The sequence below is a fragment of the Macrobrachium nipponense genome, chromosome 21, assembly GCF_015104395.2.
Source record: "Macrobrachium nipponense isolate FS-2020 chromosome 21, ASM1510439v2, whole genome shotgun sequence".
Lineage (NCBI taxonomy): Eukaryota > Metazoa > Arthropoda > Malacostraca > Decapoda > Palaemonidae > Macrobrachium > Macrobrachium nipponense.
The window spans coordinates 83,887,467-83,908,364 of NC_087212.1; the positions used below are offsets into that span (position 1 = coordinate 83,887,467).

General features: G+C 34.0%; 1 protein-coding gene across 1 annotated transcript in view; it reads left to right on the forward strand.

Annotated features, from left to right (window-relative positions):
• Positions 1-20,898, forward strand: part of LOC135197550 (lysosomal proton-coupled steroid conjugate and bile acid symporter SLC46A3-like) — a 124,401-nt gene that overhangs the window by 17,345 nt on the left and 86,158 nt on the right. Inside the window, exons 2-7 of the mRNA XM_064224608.1 lie at positions 1,021-1,203; positions 1,340-1,492; positions 1,644-2,229; positions 2,358-2,453; positions 2,580-2,810; positions 2,981-3,137. Of these exons, the coding sequence (XP_064080678.1) occupies positions 1,057-1,203; positions 1,340-1,492; positions 1,644-2,229; positions 2,358-2,453; positions 2,580-2,810; positions 2,981-3,137 (1,370 nt within the window). The 5' untranslated portion in view covers positions 1,021-1,056. The remainder of the gene's footprint in view (positions 1-1,020; positions 1,204-1,339; positions 1,493-1,643; positions 2,230-2,357; positions 2,454-2,579; positions 2,811-2,980; positions 3,138-20,898) is intronic.

The following is a 20,898-nucleotide window of genomic DNA, read 5'->3' on the forward strand; positions in this document are numbered from 1 at the left end:
TATGTTAATTCATATTAAGGTGAATGGCGAACTCTAATTTTACATGCTGTGATGCAACTTAGACAAACTCGAAGTATTTCCCCGTACACTAAGCGTGCTTCCTTTGTTTTCATCTCATATACATGGTAAAAATTTGATAAAACCTATAAACTTTATAGCAGAATATTTCGCTCTCCTCGCCAACACAGTTTCATAAGAGTTAGCTACATATTCACGCGTCAGAGATTCTTCTTCTTACTCAGGTTAGCCTGGCGTTTGCGGCAGGTTGGTCGCAAAAAGAGGGATCCGTCTCTCTTCGCGACAAGCCGGATGAGGTTATTTTTTATTGAAGGGATGTGGGACGTACCTTTAGAATAATAACAATAACATATAACCGCCAATTTCATAAAAAACAGACCAGTGAGGAAGATATAAACAACACCCTTTTTTAGGATAGGCAAATTCAACATGTGATAATCTTTAATGATGACAATTGACAGTAAGTCAGCCAGCAGCTTCTCCTAACATCATTTGCTATTCACACACGTTATGAAATCGGCGTCTCTTCGGCCCATACCTGAGCATCAGGAAATTTGAATTTTGGTGGTTAATTTGAATGGCATATTTCAACATACAAACCGCAAAAGACACCCATTCAGAATACAAGATCTCTGAAAAACTAATTATCACGGCTGTATCTTGTATCATGATTGCTCAACAGATATGTTAAGTCCCTCATCCAACTACCCACTGCCACATCCCCTAAGTGCTAAAAATCTACATCTGGATCTCAAGAACAGCTGAACAGATTTTGATGCAATCTGGCACAATTAGAGACCTTAGTGGGACACTTCTAAAGCCAAAGTTTCATCCTGATCGGTTGAATATTTCCAGAGTTATAGAGGACCAAATTCTGGGCTTTCACGTACTCCAGGTGGCTGGGCTTTACTAACAACCAACTACTGTTGCAGTTGATGAACACGAAAACAGCTTTTTGCGACATGAAAGAAATCCTAACTTGTGCACATTGGCATGTTACAGCATCGGTAAGGCGCTCCAGCTCCAGCAGAGGACAGGATGTCATGGCTTCTGAATGCTTTCAAAAGCATTTCGGTTGAGTACGTCATGCTCATCGACGGTGCTTGCTGCCAGGCAATGCTGCTTTTCATCGAAAACATTCAGATGAATAAGATATGTTCTGTTAACCTTGGTTTTTCAGCCAAAGTAAGTATAAAAGCATTATATAACAGTTTATCATATATTTGTGCAATCATAAGTTTTTCTAAATTCATTGTGATACCTTCTCCACATTCATTTTTAAAGGTTACAGTACTCATTTATAATTTCCTTTCCTCTCCAGGTATGTGAAAACTTAACAGATCATCCAGAGGAGAATGTGTTCGTCCAAAAGGAGTTCAGTTTATTTTCCTTTTACAACAGCATCCTTCTTTCTGTCCCATCTCTGATATTTGTGCTTTTCACTGGAGCATGGAGTGACAAATATGGGAGAAAGGTTAGTAGCCAATATTTTCCCAGCTTTGTTCTATTTTCTATCACCATTAGACACATTGAGCAATAAAAATAGGCTTTGTAGAATACTATATATATGACTTAGGAAAAAGAATGCCTTCATTGTTTTGACTCTCGATAACTTATTTGTTCAGATTCCTCTCCTGTTCACTATCCTGAGCCACATAATGTATGCTGCCGGGTATCTGCTCAACAACTGGCAAACTTCTTGGCCCGTGGAAGTTATCTATATGGTGACATTTTTAGAGGCACTTGGGGGAGGTAATATGGGTCTTTTCACTGCAGCCATGAGCTACATTAGCGACATCTGTCCAGAGAAAAGTCGTACGTCACGTATCAGCATAGCCAATTCTATGTGGTACTTAGGTGGTCCTCTAGGTACCCTTACTGGAGCAGTCATTATCAAACATGCTAGTTACAATGTAGCGTTGACTGGGACTTTCTTAGCATATCTTTCAATTGAGATCTATATCATATTTTTCATCAAGGAGAGTCATGGACCTTTTGCCAAGAAGGAACTCCAAAGCAAAGGATCATTTAAGAGTAGAATTGGTGAGATTCCAAAGGAACAAGTTACCATTTCACTCATGATAAAAGATTTTTTCAACTGGAGAAGAGTTGTAGAGTCTTTCAAAACAGCACTCCGGAAGAGAGACGGAAACACTCGTTGTGTGCTCTTGATCGTTATTGGGTCTAACATGATTCGTCGTATTGGTAGAGGTGATTATCATTTCTGCTTATTATCACTTTGGAATGAGAAATGTTTAAGCTCTATTCATCTTTTGTTCATTATAGTCTATTTAATTATAACCTTCTAACCGTGGTGATTATGTGCTATGTATTTTCAGGATTCTTCATGTACATGTTTGTCAGACAAGTAGTACAATGGGATGCGACAGATTATGGATATTGGGCTACATACAGACAACTTCTGGTTTCACTGGGTAAGAGTGAGTACCTATCTCCTGATCGCTAGTTATTTTCTTAATGTAAGTGAAGAAGAATATTCTAATGGTCTAATGAGATCTATTGTCGGAGGCTTCAGATACAAATGACATTTAAATTTACAGGTTCTATGGTCTTGGTTCCTCTACTGACAAAACTTTGTGATATCAGAGATGAAGGATTAGTGGTGCTAGGTTCCATATCAATAATTACCGAATATGTTTGTTATGGTCTTGTCACGAACAAATCACTATTTTACTTGCTATGGCTGGGACCTGTAGCAGGTCTCATTTCCAATGCCAGCATCGTTGCCTTTAGGTCATTACCTACAAAGCTGGTTGGCAGCAATGAAAAAGGTATGTGGAACTTGTATTCATGGTCGCCTATAATCTTGAATGATTTACTTTGATTTGACCCTCTCAGATTTTTGTTTGATAGAAAACGTCCCTATTAAGTCCTACAGGTATTGAGTCGTTTTTTCATTGAAGAAGGTGATTGTAAGACTTGGCATCCTTCATTTCATCAGGCCGTATCAGTGCTGTCACATGTGCCATGAATGGGCTCATGCCGATGGTGAGTTATGCTGTTTATTCACCAGTGTACTACAACACAGTGGATTCCTTCCCATCAGCACAATTCTTCGTCGGTGGCAGCCTCAATCTCCTTATCCTGGCAATGTTTATGTAAGTATTGACTTACTAAGTTTGTTCTATATCACTATCCAATTGTGGTCTATCTATTTTCAACATTTTATATATATATATATATATATATATATATATATATATATTATATATATATATATATATATATATACTTAGCTAAGACTTCACTGCGCGATAGACATATATGAAAATATATTCATTCCGAGGTATAGCGAATTAGATATTAAAGGACAATTGTAGCTCCATGTTTGTATATGATTCACGGTAGTGTGAAATGACTCATATATTGGCTGTGTTCGCACAAAAGCACTACAACGTCACCGAGGTCTAGGTCTGAACCACGAAAGTTTGTAACCTGATGAATGCATAAATAAAGGTATAAGCCACGAAGGAAAGTGAAACACTGGAGTAGCTGCAGCTACTCCAGTGTTTCACTTTCCTTCGTGGCTTATACCTATATATATGTAAGTGTGTATATATATATATGTGTGTGTGTATACACACATAACAACCACACACACATGTATATATATATATATATATATATATATATATATATATATATATATATATATATATATATGTGTGTGTGTGTGTGTGTGTGTATGTATACACATAACAACCCCACACACACACACACACACACATATATATATATATGTGTGTGTGTGTGTGTGTATGTGTAATGTATGTATACTAGCAGAGCAACCTGGCACTGCCCAGGAAAACTCTGAAGGACTCAGATACATTTTCCTACATACCCTTTAAACTGTTTTGTCATGTAAAGTATGTGTCTTTCTTTCAGAATGCCTTTCTCTCCCATGTTTAATCATTCGGTTTTGAATTGATGGCTTTAAGTATATATATATATATATATATATATATATATATATATATATATATATATATATATATATAAAACTTCACAACATAAAATTTCAAGCTTAGATGTAGATTCCCTATTAACAAATGTACTAAAACAGGAAGCTCTACAGCTTTTGAGAGAAAATTAGCCCCTATTCAGATCATATCTCACTAGTCCTAGATAAAATAATAAAGTTTGTTGAATTATTCGTATTAAACGTCGTTTCATTCAGAAAGTCATTCAGTAAAAAAAAATTTGGGTATAGCATGGACAGACCTTTAAGTCCTGTTTTAGTCAACCTATACATGGAATGTTTTGAAATTGTAATCATAAATACAATGAAACTTGAAGACACGCTGTGAATGAGATACGTATGTAGATGTTATCCTAACATAATTGGATGATGTCAATTTCAATGAAATTCTTTAAAAAATAAATGCATTAGTGCCAACCATTTAATTCAATTTTGAGTGGGAAACAGACAACGAAATTCATTTTCTTGATGTTTTGATAATTAGAAATACGATAGAATATATATTTATCGTATACAGAAAACCAACACTTTCACTTTCATACATTCTCTATTGTAGTTGTCATGATATTTCTATGAAGATTGACATAGCCAGCAATTTATTCTTAAGAGCCTTATGGATTTGCTCCCCGGTATTCCTGGTAAAGGAAATAGAACTAATCAGTAACCTGCTGCCATCTTTAAAGTACCCTGAACATAGGGCTGAGAAATCGATCCATAAAGCTGACATAATCTTCTACCGTCCCCCTCGAAACAAGGCTACACAGACGCCCAACAATAAGATGAAAGTCCCACACCTGCCCAGGATGAGGCGTTGACACAGACATTTGGAAACTAACCCTTTTCAAATCCCTGATTAACGTCCAATAAGAGCCAGTCCCCAAAGACACAAGAGTATACAAAATCCATTGCCTCGACTGTGACCAATCTTTCATTGGTTTTTCTGGTCAAGAACGTCCCCATAAACGGTAAGTAAGGTATGGCCAGCAGAGCTCAGCTCATGGAAGCCACATCAACAAGGAATATAAATCTCCACCCTGGACTAAGACTTGATCCTCTTTCCATGTCTCTTTTGCTCGAAGAACATTTTCTGCCAAGACTAACAAACTGTAACCCCCCCACCCTTCCTTCCTTCCTTTCTATAAATAAGTCTTACAGCCACTTTGGATTCAGTGTGAACTTAAGAATGTAGAAATAAACTATGAATTGTTACAAGTCCCCAGTTTCACTCGGCTTTCCACCCTTACCCTAGATGTAAGGATATCCTTAAGCATGTGTTCCTTCATGCTATATTGATATATACATACATACATACATACATATATATATATATATATATATATATATATATATATATATATATATATATATATGGGTGCAGCCAATTTCTCGGAATCATTTTCCTAACAGTAAATTCATCGAAAGCTATTGCTCGAAAAATAATTGATCGAACTATCAATTCCTCGAAAACCAATATTGTTGAGAATGCTAATGAGCATTTAAAGAATATATATATATTGCCTTTCAAGAAAAATACTTTTGAAAAATAATTGTGCAAATAAATCTTTTTAGTTTACATAAGTCAAAAGGGTAAAAAAGTAAAAGACGGTTATTGAGCAAATTTTGTTTATTGAACAAATTTTACTTAAAATAATGACAGGCACGTTTTCATTATCATTGTTCATTTTCATACGTTTAATAAATATTTTTACAAATAAAACTTTTTAGTTTTCATAAGTAAAAGTGTTCAAAAGAAAGCTAAATAAAATTTGTATTATTGCCAAAATTTATTTAATAAAAATGAAATATTATATGCAACACTTCTTAAATATTCCCTGCATTACATTCTTCGTCATACTTCGTTACAATGAAATGAAAAAATACACACGGCATTTAGTCATCGGAAATTCTTGTCTATCTATAGCCTTCAACATGGGAACTTCAAAATCAGTCATTATTGTCAATGGCTGCAATGTTGGGATTTTTTTTCTTATAAAGCCTTCAGGAATCTCTTCTTCGGTTTTGTTTGGTAGTAGTGCATATACGAGGGGCGTAATACTACCTGACTGTACATCATGTATTGTATACAACTGAGCAAAAATCTAAGGCACAGTTTTAAAAGTGCCACCAGCGTACCAGTTCTCTGAACGTGCTAATATGTCGAGATTGTTCTGGGTTGCAAAAATGAATATAGGACCATGTGTGGGACCAGAGTTATAAGCGAGGAATAAATCTCTTTTGAAGGTTTTTGTAAACTCTTCTGGGATGATAAGGTCGAGGCAGCTATTAGGGAAAGCAGGGCCAGCATTTCCCTTTTGCTCGTATATTGCTTATGGTTCTTTCCACATTTGCCACTGAAGGGAGCTTCACCGCCACAGTACCACTGACTCCCATTGAACTGATACAATATAATAACATGGTGTATCTCGACTGTTTATTGCATGCGATTTCACTTCCTCTTGGATTTTAGCAGCATCAATTTTAGCACCGTCTCCTGCATTTATGTGATCTCCACTTCATTTTTGGATATTATCATCGATAGTGATAGCGCGAGCTGAACATTGAAGTTGCTTGCACATCTCGCATTTCCAATAAGTCTGGTTGTTCACAGACTTATCCTTGATATATAGATATCCGTCCAAACATAATTTCTTTTTTCTCTTTTTGCTCTCCACATATGTTAATTCCATCTTGAGGGTTCGATACTTCCGGAAAAACTAAAATAGGAAAAAATACAATCATAAGGCTTAAACTCGAAAAATGCTCGTTAACAGACCCGGTAATGACTGTTTGGAATACTATTGATCGTTTCTAATATAGATATTGGCTTTCGAGAAATATACCTTTCGAAAGATATGCCTTTCGAGGAACTGATAGTTCGAGAAATTATTTTACGAGCAATTGATTTCGAGAAATTTACCTGTATTCATATATATATATATACTATATATATATATATATATATATCATATATATATATATACTATATATCTATATATATATATATATAGTATATATATATACTATATATATATATATATATATATATATATCTATAATATATATATAGATATATATTATATATAGATCATCTATATATATATATATATATCTTTACTATATATCTATATATATATATAGATATATATATATAGAATATATATATATATATCATATATATATAGATATATATATAAATAATTTAATAAATATAATTTATAAATATATATAGAAGATAAAATATTAATTATATAATAATATATAATAATATATAATTCTATATATATATATATATATTAATTAGATATATATATATATATATTATCCCCTTTTTTTTCTATATATATATATATATAGTATATAATAGGAATATAATATATATATGATATATATATAGATATATATATATTTTTAAATATATATTATAGATATATATACTAATAGATATAGATATATATATATTCTGATAGATATAATATATTAGATATATAGAAATATTATATTATTTATATATATAGAGATATAGATATAATAATATATATATATCTAATATCATTCTATATAATATATATATAGAATATTATATATATATATATAATATATATATATATAGATCTATATATATATAATATCTATATATATAGATAATATATTATATTATATATTATATATATATATATATATATATATATATATATATATATATATCTATTATAGAATAATATATATATTATATATATATATATAATATCATATATATGGATATCTATAATAAATACAGCTATAGTATAAATATTATATATAATAATTAGATATTTATATATATAGATATATATAACTTATATATATATATATATATAGATAGATCTATATATAATCATAATATTAGATATATAATAATATATAATATAGATATATATATTATAATATATATATATTATATAATATACATAATATATAATAGATATACAGTGGTACCTCGATATACGAAAGGCTCAACTTACAAAAAACTCGAGATACGAAAGCAAATATGAAAAATTTTGCAGCTCTACATACGAAAAGTTTTCAAGATACGAAAGGTTGTTGCTGTAAAGTCCCGAGATTCGCCCGGACCACCGAGAACAATTTTAAAACTCCCGCGCCGCCAACTGAGTAAACTCGCCACCATCCTCCTGCTCTCCCATTGGTTCCTGATGCTAGTCACCCCATAAGGTCCTGCTCTCCTATTGGCCAGCATCTACCCCTTGTGCTTTAAGTATTCTATTGGTAAAAGGATGCTGTAAATTGAAAAACTTATTCATGCAATACATTTAATAAAAAAAACATTAGGTAAAGATAGAATAAAGAATAGAAATGAATGGCTACTGTTTGGTAGTTTCAGTAGTTGAAGAGAGATAATGAAAATTTATGGCTTACTGTGTAAAGTGATTGCTTGGCGATCGTTCGATACTCGTAAGTGCTGGATGTAAACAGAAGTTTGGAAGCTTTTTTTGTTTGTTTATTATAGTTAATGGTTACTTAATAATTATTTGAAATGAGTACATGCAATAGATTTAATGAAAAAACTGTGAATTCGATATCATAAAATAAAAAATAAATCAGACTGCCAACAAATACGTATTTTTTAGAATTCTTCTTCTGTTTTATTATTACGTTACGTATACGTATGTTTCGTTATAGCTGTCAGTAACTCGGTATCTCCATTAGGTAAAGATAGAATAAGGCATAGAAATGAATGGTTATTATACTGTTTGGTAGTTTCATTAGTTGAAGAGAGATACTAATGAAAATTTATGGCTTACTGTGTGCTAGGAAAAATGATTGCTTGCCGTTCGTTTGGTACTCGTAACTCGTAAGAGGGTAAGAGCTGAATGTCAACAATCGATTGGAAGGTTTTTTTTTGTTTGTTTGTGTATTATAGTTAATGATTAATTAATAATTATTTGAAATGAGTACATACTGATTATTTATACATTTTATTGGCATATTCTAAGCTTTTAGCTCTTAGGTTTAGATGTCAGAATCGTAGACTAGGCTACAGTAGCAACCGCTAACATAGGCTAGGCTTATTGCTAAGGGACATATGCTAAAGTCCTAATATATGCAGTAAAAATGGGGTTGAACATTACATGCAGTTGAATATTACTCAAGTATGTACAGTATTTTGCCTTTTTCTTCCGTCGGATCGGCATCGTAACCCTAGAACATGTGTTTTAGGGCTGTAAATATAATTTACTGGGGGTGTTTTTGGAGGGCTTGGAATGGATTAGCCATTTTACATGTAAAATGTGGTCCAAGATACGAAAACTTCATGATACGAAGGGTGCCTCGGAACGGATTAATTTCATATCTCGAGGTACTACTGTGTATATATGTATATATATATATATATATCTATATATATATATATATATATATATATATATATAGATATATATACTATATTAATCTATTATATATATATTATATATATATATATATATATATATATATAAATATATATATATACATATAGCGAATATGTATATCGATATAATATATAGAATGAATATTTATGTATATATATATAATATATAGATATACATCTCATAGATGGAATATATAGGCTATATCTATATAAAGATAGATATATATGATAGTATATAGAATATATATATATATATAGAATATATATAGGATACTATAAGAATAATATATATTATATATAATAAATTTAATATATATATAGATGCAGATATAGATATATATAGATTCTGCGATATAGAGTCTAGACTGTAGATATCTAGATTATATAATATGATATTAGATGTTATGGCATAATATGATATATGTATATGAGAAGTAGTCTAGTAAGTATATATATAGATATTAAGTAATAGCATATAATATAGAGAGATATAATGAGATATATAAGAGCATAGATTAGATATGTATTTATATATAATATATAGCTATATAATATATATATATGCATATATATATATATAATAGATCTAATCGATATATATATAGAATAATATCCTATATATATAATATATATATATATATATATATTAGCTATAGATGTATGATAATAATATAGATATATGATAAGATTAATATATAGATGATATATATATATAGATATATATATATATATATGTATAATTATATAGATCTATATAATATAGATATATATATAGATATATTGTATAGATCTATAATATATATATATATGATATATAGAGTATATTATATAGATTATATATCTATATAGATATAGACATATATAATATGAGATAATATATACTATATATATATAATATAAAGATCTATATGATATATGAATTATATACATATATATGATATATATTATATATATATTATGATATATCTATATATATATATATATATATAATATATTATATATAATATATATAATAGCATAGATATATATATATATCTACATATAAATAAAGTATATATATATATATATAGATATGCATATATGAGGAATATATATCTATATATATATATTATATATATTCTATATATTCTATATATATATAATATATATGAATATATATATATTTATATAAAATATATTATATATATATATATATATATAATTATATATATATATATAATTATATAAATTAGAGATATATATATATAGGATAAATATATATGTATATTATATATATAATATATATATATATAATAATATCTATATATAGATAGATATATAATATATATATATATATATATTAGATATAGATATATAGATATATATATAGATAATATTATAGATATATAAATATAATATCTATATAATATATATAAATATATAATATATATTATATATATTAATATTATTATAAATATATATATATTTACCACCACACCCCCCACACACCACACACATATATATATATATATATATATATATATATATATATATATATATATATATATATAAAGGTTTTTCCACAAAGGAAAAAATGAAAACGCGAGATAGCCGAGTACTTTCGGTCCCGTTCAGACCTTTACTAAGGCAGTTTGCCTTAGTAAAGGGTCTGAACAGGACCGAAAGTACTCGGCTATCTCGCATTTTCATTTTTTCCTTCGTTGCAAAAACCTTTATTTATACTCAGCATCACGTTTTATATACTTCGTGATCAAGTTATTCATATATATATATATATATATATATATATATATATATATATTATATATATATATATATATATATATATATATTTTAAGAGGCCACATTCCCACTTATACATTACAAATGGTAACGTTGGCCGACTTGAAAACCAACCATCACATAAGGCAACTGCAAAAATGAATTTAGGCTCTGAATTAAACTCCGGGCTACAAGAATAGACTTTATTCCAAAAGATAGCAAGAATCTAACTATCATAAATAAAACCTAGAGCAAATTAATCGAACGAAACCGAGATCACTCATTGGAACTCGATTCATAAACAGAAAATAAGACATATCTCTTGGAACCCAGATATAATCGTTCCACAAATTAAAAAGTCTCACGGTATAAAATAGTCTCTTCATTTCATAATATATAACAAGGGCTTATCAGAATTGTTCGACTCCAAGGCCGACAGAGTTCCTGTCAAACAAGATTTAACCCTCATATTAACATACATCATTGATGAAACAATGGGTCTCATAGATAAATCATCGGAAGTAAACATATTATGAAAAAAGAGGGGGGTGGGGTGGGTTCACTGCATCGGCACATAGTAGAGAAGGTCAAGGTGGAAAGGATCCTAACACTGGAAAATAACAGGTTTGACAGATAGTGAACAAAAATTCTGTGGAAGTCCCTTAGGGAGGGTGAAATATGAAGTACAAATGTACAAACATCCTCGTAAGCCACGCCCCTTTCAATGACGTCACTGACATGTAACGAGTTCGTTACAGAGGAAGAGTTTGTGACGTCACTCATCTCTTATTTATTAACTTAGGAGATCTCCAAAATAACGGGTTTTCTATATTCTAGATTTTCTCTATCTATATACTAATCTGTCTAAAAAGGTCAAATCTATACTTTGCTAGTTCCGCCCATCGGAAGCAACTCACACACAAAGATTCCTTTCAGAGAATTTTGTCTCACTAACGAAGAACATTCTTCTTTGTCTGGCATCTGCCATTTCAAAGTGTGACGTCAAAAGATACAATGTTCCAACACACTCGTCTTTTCCGATCATTTTCATAGGACAGCGAGACAGTATATGCATTGAGTGCTGAACATCTCTGAACATCTATCTTTATATATATAATGTTATGACCCTTCACAAAGGTCTAAGCATCAATTCAGAAAAACTGAACCACTCATTATCATTTCAACAGGTGTTCTCTAAGTTAGAGTCACAGAGAGTGAAATAACCTACAGTGTGCGCCTATTAATATTGAGGGATACAAATACCATAAATAAAATCTTAAAAGTTTATTACAAAATTTGCTAAAGTAAGAAATGATTAACAGAACCTCTGAAAATACAATAATAAATGAATGTCAATCACACAGTGAAAACAAAATTAAAGCAAATCTCCTACACCATTAAAGATAGCACATAAACCATACATACCAAATAAAAAGGGGGTTCTGAAAGAAACAAGAAATGTCGGCCAGATAGAAGCCTAACGATTTACAAATCTAAAGGAAATCCCTTCCTCTAACACACGGTGGCCACCAAAAGACTAAACCTCCACAGAGATCCTAGAGTGAACAGGAACTGCTGAACTATGGGGCATGGCATCAGCAGATAAACGTGACAGGAACTATTCGTCCCAGCACGTCAACGTCCGTAGACAAAGGCTACTAGACAGGGACAGCCTTACGAGGTCCAAAGTCAGGCCTGACTATAACACAACGGCCTCACGTCCCACAGCATCAATAAAAATGTGATGACTTATACCTGCACTCGGTGGGGTCCCCCAGGCAAATACTGGCCCAAGGCTACAGCAAGAGGAGAAGTCGCAGTGATGTGGACGACTCCAGCTCCAAATAACGAAAATTCTTCCAGAAATTACGGAGTTGTACTTGCAGTAGTCCAAAGAAGTCGTATATAACGAAAGGCCAGAAACACACTGCCTTACCAAGGCACAGGGACTTCCAAAGTCACCTCGGAATGATCCAAGGAGACCAAAAACGGGACTCTGAGAATAAACAAGCCAAGGATCAAAAACAGGAAGGGAAATTCAAAATAACGTGGAGGAAGAAACTTAAATCCCTGAAGGGGATACTAAAGTAAACGAAAAAATAGGGTAAACTAAAGCTAATTACAAACAGAAAAGCATAAAGTTCTAACACCTCCACACCTACCAAAAAAAAAAAAAAAAATTTTTTTTTTTTATACAAACAATAAATTGACATATGGTACAAAGTTTATGGAACAAAATTTCCCTCATAAACATACATCTGTTAAAGTTAACAAAGACAAGAAGGCTTAACATTACTAAAAGAAGCATAGCATAAAGAGTTGGCTTACAAAAATTTTCCTGAAAGAAAAAATATGTACATACATATACACACAACACAGATAACACAGGTTACGGCTCAATTCCTCACTTCACTAAACCGTTTCTCTGGTGTAGAGTGAAAAGTAACCATAATTGTCCTGGTTTATATCACAAAAGGCACCATAACAACAAGTTCTGGGAAATACCTTTCCCCAAAAGGTTCTCAAACTAAGTGACAAAACCACTCACACATTGTGAAATATGATTAATTCCAAAACAGTTCATTTCCACTGAGGATAAACCTGAAATCTTAAATTAACATAATGGGTTACATTGCCCTAACACTCATAGATAATGAGGACCCAACTCTCCTTACTTCTCTAAACACCTTAATAATATATAGTTCACCATCACCACAGCCTTAAATCTAATTTACAGTAAACCTTATTATCACCATAAACAGTGTCAAATTTTCTGTGAGAACGATCAACAACACCAATACAATTTACCATAAGTCACAATAACTCAATCCAAGAAAACCTACAAAAACCGTCTCCTCCCTCACATCCCCACTCAAAACCATGTCAAAAATTCGGAAACGACGAGAGAAAACAAATCACATACGTTAATCCAGCCACCAAAGAATTCAACCCCCCATTCGATAAAGGGCATCTGCCAACACATTGTCTTTACCAGGGATATGTTTGATTTGTAGGTCCCATTCCTGCAACAATATACTCCACCGAGCCAATCTTTGATTTTTATTCTTAAACCGATATAGAAACGTCAAAGGGTTGTGGTCGGTTAAGACTAGGATAGGAGTAATCTGTGGAAAGAAAAAAAAAAAAACAAAGATAAACATTAAAATGATTAATGGACATAATTAACGCTAAAGTTTCCTTCTCCACAGTAGAATATTTCCTCTGCGGAGGAGTCAACTTCTTTGAGAAGTAGGCTACCGGGTGTGATATACCTTGCTCCTCCTCTGCAAGAGCACTGCCCCAACTCCAACATCACTTGCATCTGTAGCAAGTGAGAAAGGAATGCTAAAATTGGGGGCTCTCAATACTGGAAAGCTTAATAAAACATTCTTGAGGGACTCAAAAGCCTTTTGAGTCTCTCCAGTCCAAACAAAAGCCACCTGTTTTTTAAGAAGGTTAGTAAGGGGATTTGCAATGTCTGAAAATTTTTTCACAAAACGCCTATAGTACCCAACTAAACCAAGGAATCTCCTAACATCCCTCCGGCAGGAAGGAACTGGCATCTTCTCTACCACCTCCACATTAGCTCTTTTTGGAGCCACCTTTCCATTACCAACAATATGCCCTAAATACACTACTTCTGCCTTAGCGAAGTCGCATTTACCCAAATTCACAACCAAACCAGCTCTTCTCAACACTTTAAATAGAGCTTCCATGCGTTCCATATGAGTGTTCCAATCATCACTATAAATTACAATGTCGTCGATATAAACCACACAACCTTCCAAACCATAAACCACAGAATTCATTAACCTCTGAAAGGTTGCGGCAGCATTCTTCAACCCAAATGGCATCACCCGACATTGAAACAAACCCTGAGGAGTGACAAAAGCAGACAAAGCCCTGGCACGTTTAGTTAGTGGCACCTGCCAGTAACCTTTAAGAAGGTCAAACTTACTAATGTACTTTGCCCGCCCCAACCGATCAATACAGTCCTCCACCCGAGGCAGGGGAAACTATCGGAACGGGTCACCTCGTTCAATTTCCGATAGTCTACACACATCCTGTACCCTCCATCAGACTTTTTCACCAATACCACAGGTGAAGACCAAGGACTATGACTCGGTTCTATGAGACCATGTTTTAGCATATACTCCACTTCCTTGGCCACCACCTCACTTTTCATAGGATTCAAACGATAGGGGGACTGCTTGACTGGAAGGGCATTACCTATATCAACGTCATGCTCCAAAATTGATGTACGTCCAGGGACATCTGAAAATAGATCTTTGTAACGATACATCAACTTTTTCAACACTACGTTTCTCCATATCCAAATGCATAACTTTACTCTCAAAATTTACCAATGAATTCTGATTATCAGAAGGCCAACACTCTTTGTCAACTAATTTACTCTCATCAAAATTATCTGCAAAAGAATCATAATCAACATTATTACAACTTCCAACAAAAGCCATAGGAATCGCATTTTCCCTATCTACAAATTTTCTTTAACATATTCACATGGCAGAGTTGATACGGCTTCCTGCGCTCAGGAGTCTCCACCAAATAATTAACTTCATTGACTCTCTTAATTACCTTCCAAGGACCTGAAAAAGAAGCCCTTAATGAATCTCCCGGTAAAGGCAATAACACCAACACCTTTTCGCCTACAGTGAAACTACGAGGCTTGGATTTCTTGTCAAAATAATATTTCATTTTACCTTGGCTGCTTTCCAAACTTTTCCGAGCAAACTCCCATGCCTTAGTCAATTTCTCACCAAGTCCAGACACATAGTCAAACAAATTCATATCAGGACTGTCACCTTCCCAAACTTCTCTTATCACTTCCAAAGGACCACGAACACTGTGCCCAAAAACTAAGTTGAAAGGAGACAGACCCAACGACTGACCTGGAGTTGAATGAAAAGCGAATAATAGATATGGAAGTTCCTTATCCCACTCAGACCCATGTGCCAAACAATATTTCTTCAACATTGACTTCAACGTTTGGTGGAACCTCTCTAGCACGCCTTGAGAATCCGGATGATATGGGGATGAGGTGACGTGTTTAATCCCCAACTCAGCCATTTTTTCTCTGAAGTACCTACTGGTGAAATTAGAGCCATTATCACTTTGGATTACCTTAGGCAACCCGAACTTTGTAAAAAAATTTATTAACACATCAACAATTTTCATACTCTTGATCGTACGGAGGGGAATAGCCTCAGGAAAACGGGACATTCTATCTATAATGGTAAAAATGTATTCATTCCCACTCCGTGATCTAGGCAAAGGACCAACTACGTCAATTATCACCTCTTTGAAAGGTTCTGACACTAAAGGAATTGGGATTAACGGCGCCTTTGGAATCAATTGATTAGGTTTTCCTACCTTCTGACAAATACCACAACTGTTGACAAACTTCTTCACATCAGATTTCAAACCTGGCCACCAAAAGTTGGATAGAAGTTTCAACGTTGTCTTCCGAATTCCGAAATGCCCTGCCAAATGATTTTCATGAGCCACAGACATCAATCTCAATCTGAAATCAAAAGGAACCATTAACTGACGAACCACCTCACATTGGTCATTATCCACCTCTTTAGGCCTACTGCACCTGTACAGAATGTTATTAATTATTCGGTACTGAGGCACCGTCAAATCAAGAAGAGGGCCAGACTCCTTGGGTAAATTATGGAATTCAGTCTTCTGTGCTTTGATAAGCTCTTCCCTTGTCCAATTTGGTTTAACTAAACTATCTACTACATTATCACTACTACTGCTACCACTACCACTACTTTCTAGACTACTTAAATCTAAATTGGTTGTTGACTCTGCAGCGTCAACAACCCTAGCTAGTGAACGAGTGACCACAGAAATTTCGGGATTTACCATCAAAATAGGACAAGTTGTGTTTTTATAACCTATGTCGTTACCCAAGACGACATCTACACCTTTCACAGGGAATTTTTCCACAATAGCCAATTTAATGGTTCCTGAGAATGACGGACAGTTCAAACAAAAAACGCCGATGGGATAAGACTCCACCGAATCTGGAAAACCTGTCAATATTACAAATTCTTCCTCAGAAGCCTTGAAATCAACTGGCAGCGCCTCTCTCAAGATTAAGGATTGCGCAGCACCCGTATCTCTCAAAATTTGCACCCCCCTTTCCAAGGATGAACCAACAGTTGCCACACAACCCTCAGAGATGAATTTACCAAAACTGCCACCTAGTCATTGATTTCCCGTTTTGGTTTTAACAGACTCAGCTTCATTGTTTCCTACACCCATTACCGGTCTTTGCAGAAACTGTCGAGACTTCTTGAAAGCGAAACACCTACTTTTAACATGACCCCTTTTTTTACAAAAGAAACAAACTATACCTTTCCCAGAGTCATAACTATTCCCTGCCTTCCTGGAAAACACATTATCATTATTATTATTCCTGGAAGAGACATTATTATTATTCCTGAAAGAGACATTATTATTATTCCTGGAAGAGACATTATTATTATTATTCCTGGAAGAGACATTATTATTACTACGGCTAGACTTATTCCAACCAGACATACCTTCTGAAATAATATTCTGAAATTCAACTTTGTGAGACAAAATATATTCGTCGCTAGTTACAGCCACCTCCTGCAATCTATCCAGTTTTAGTTCTTCCAAATGAGATTTTAACTTATCAGGAACACATCGCTTAAATTCCTCAATTAACAACAATTCTTTCAACTTATCAAAACTATCTACTTCCTTCGACTTAAACCAGTCCTCGGCAAACTGTTGTTTCCCCCTGGCAAACTCTACAAAGGTTTGATCATCAGTTTTCTGCCAGTTCCGAAAACGCTGTCTATAGGCTTCCGGGACCAACTCATATGCCTTTAATATAATGGCCTTAACGTTCTCGTAATCCGAGGCCAGACTCTCATCCAAGGTTACATACACCTAATGTGCTTTCCCAATAAATTTACTCTGTATTAAGGTAGTCCAGTGCTCTACTGGCCACTGCAGCCTAGCGGCCATTCTCTCAAAGGACACAAAGAACTCTGCTACATTAGATTCTTGAAACGTGGGAACAAATTTCAATGCCTGTACCAAATTAATCACTGGACCAAGAGACGACTCAGGGGAGGACGGCGAGGGAGAAGACGGGTTAGCCCCCCATTTTTCTCTTTCGAACTGTCTTTCTTTCTCTCTCTCTCCTGCCCTAAACTTTTCCATCTCAAACTCTAAAGTCTGCAACTGAATTTGCCTTTCCAACAATTCCACAGTTACCACCGATTTCACCTCCTTATCACCATCTGGTTTTACAGACCTAACATTTTCATAAATGGTTAACAATATCAAACCTTTTTTGATAGAGGGGTCAAACTCTAAGTCCAAATAATTAGCCACAGTAATCAATTCATCCCTATTTAGATCAGCCAACCTCTCTTCCCAGCCTTCTCCACTGATTATATCCAAAATAGCAGCAGTCTCCATTATGAAGAAATAAAGAAACTTACAAAGCCAGATACAAAATACCTAGAGGTGCTAGACCTATGCCAATAACCCTCAAAATTAATACCGCACACTGAGAACACCTTACAGGATCGGAAATCCTGGCAAGGTCGCCAAAATATGTTATGACCCTTCACAAAGGTCTAAACATCAATTCAGAAAAACTGAACCACTCATTATCTTTTCAACAGGTGTTCTCTAAGTTAGAGTCACAGAGAGTGAAATAACCTACAGTGTGCGCCTATTAATATTGAGGGATACAAATACCATAAATAAAATCTTAAAAGTTTATTACAAAATTTGCTAAAGTAAGAAATGATTAACAGAACCTCTGAAAATACAATAATAAATGAATGTCAATCACACAGTGAAAACAAAATTAAAGCAAATCTCCTACACCATTAAAGATAGCACATAAACCATACATACCAAATAAAAAGGGGGTTCTGAAAGAAACAAGAAATGTCGGCCAGATAGAAGCCTAACGATTTACAAATCTAAAGGAAATCCCTTCCTCTAACACACGGTGGCCACCAAAAGACTAAACTCCCCACAGAGATCCTAGAGTGAACAGGAACTGCTGAACTATGGGGCATGGCATCAGCAGATAAACGTGACAGGAACTATTCGTCCCAGCACGTCAACGTCCGTAGACAAAGGCTACTAGACAGGGACAGCCTTACGAGGTCCAAAGTCAGGCCTGACTATAACACAACGGCCTCACGTCCCACAGCATCAATAAAAATGTGATGACTTATACCTGCACTCGGTGGGGTCCCCCAGGCAAATACTGGCCCAAGGCTACAGCAAGAGGAGAAGTCGCAGTGATGTGGACGACTCCAGCTCCAAATAACGAAAATTCTTCCAGAATTACGGAGTTGTACTTGCAGTAGTCCAAAGAAGTCGTATATAACGAAAGGCCAGAAACACACTGCCTTACCAAGGCACAGGGACTTCCAAAGTCACCTCGGAATGATCCAAGGAGACCAAAAACGGGACTCTGAGAATAAACAAGCCAAGGATCAAAAACAGGAAGGGAAATTCAAAATAACGTGGAGGAAGAAAACTTAAATCCCTGAAGGGGATACTAAAGTAAACAAAAAATAGGGTAAACTAAAGCTAAATACAAACAGAAAAGCATAAAGTTCTAACAATAATATATATATATATATATATATATATATATATATATATATATATATATATATATATATATATATATATATATAGTATATATATCAGGGCCGGGGTGTATAAATTTATCATAGGAAAATCTAGAAGGGACTGGCTCTACTTAAAAATGTATTTTGACACGACAAAACTGACTAGGGATGGCCCGCAACCATGATCGGAAAATGAATGGAATAAATAACTTAATAGAAACTTCTAAAATTACTTTCAAAAGGATTGAAGATAAACTTAATATGTCCACTTATAAATATAATTCTATAAGGTAATCAGAAGAACAAAATTACGGGAGCACTAACAGGCTCCATGGCACAGAATCATTGAGGACTACCATGTACAATATCAGGAACAAATGTGCCACCGGATTCCAAGCAAAATAACACTAAATCTAGTGATCACATATAATGCATGAAAATACTGATCAAACCCTTAATGATAATTTCAATACACAACACAAATGGTCGAGCACTGTCAGCAAGATATGCTCCCACTGGGATCTCAGGAGTACTATCCCAAGATTGGCACTAGCAGTAAATGTCCAGTGGCACTGTTGAACTGCAGAAGAAGGCACACAACAAGGGGGAAGTCTACACGAATCCACAAAGCAGGTAAGGTTGTACACAAAATATCAACAGCGGTAAGCATACATAAAACTATCAATACAAAAGAGGAGACTAAGCAAAACAAAGAGGAGACTAAGCAAAACACAAGGTACATCAAATATTAAAGGGTACGTTAACACCACGAAATTACTGTTAGCATGAGATCTAGTAACACTTCCACAATGATTTCACAAGAATATCACAATAGCGCACACTAATTCTCGTGGGTCTCTTAAGGAGACGGAAGGATAAGTATGGGAAAAGGAGAACATACGGAACAAGGAATGAGTGCTAGGAATAGTAGGTGAGGGGCCGACAAATCAACTTCCGATTCAGTTACCTTTCTTCGTGGACGACGACATGCATAGGTAAAGCCAGGGCATCAGAGGAAGGAGATCAGTCGCTTGCAGTTCTTC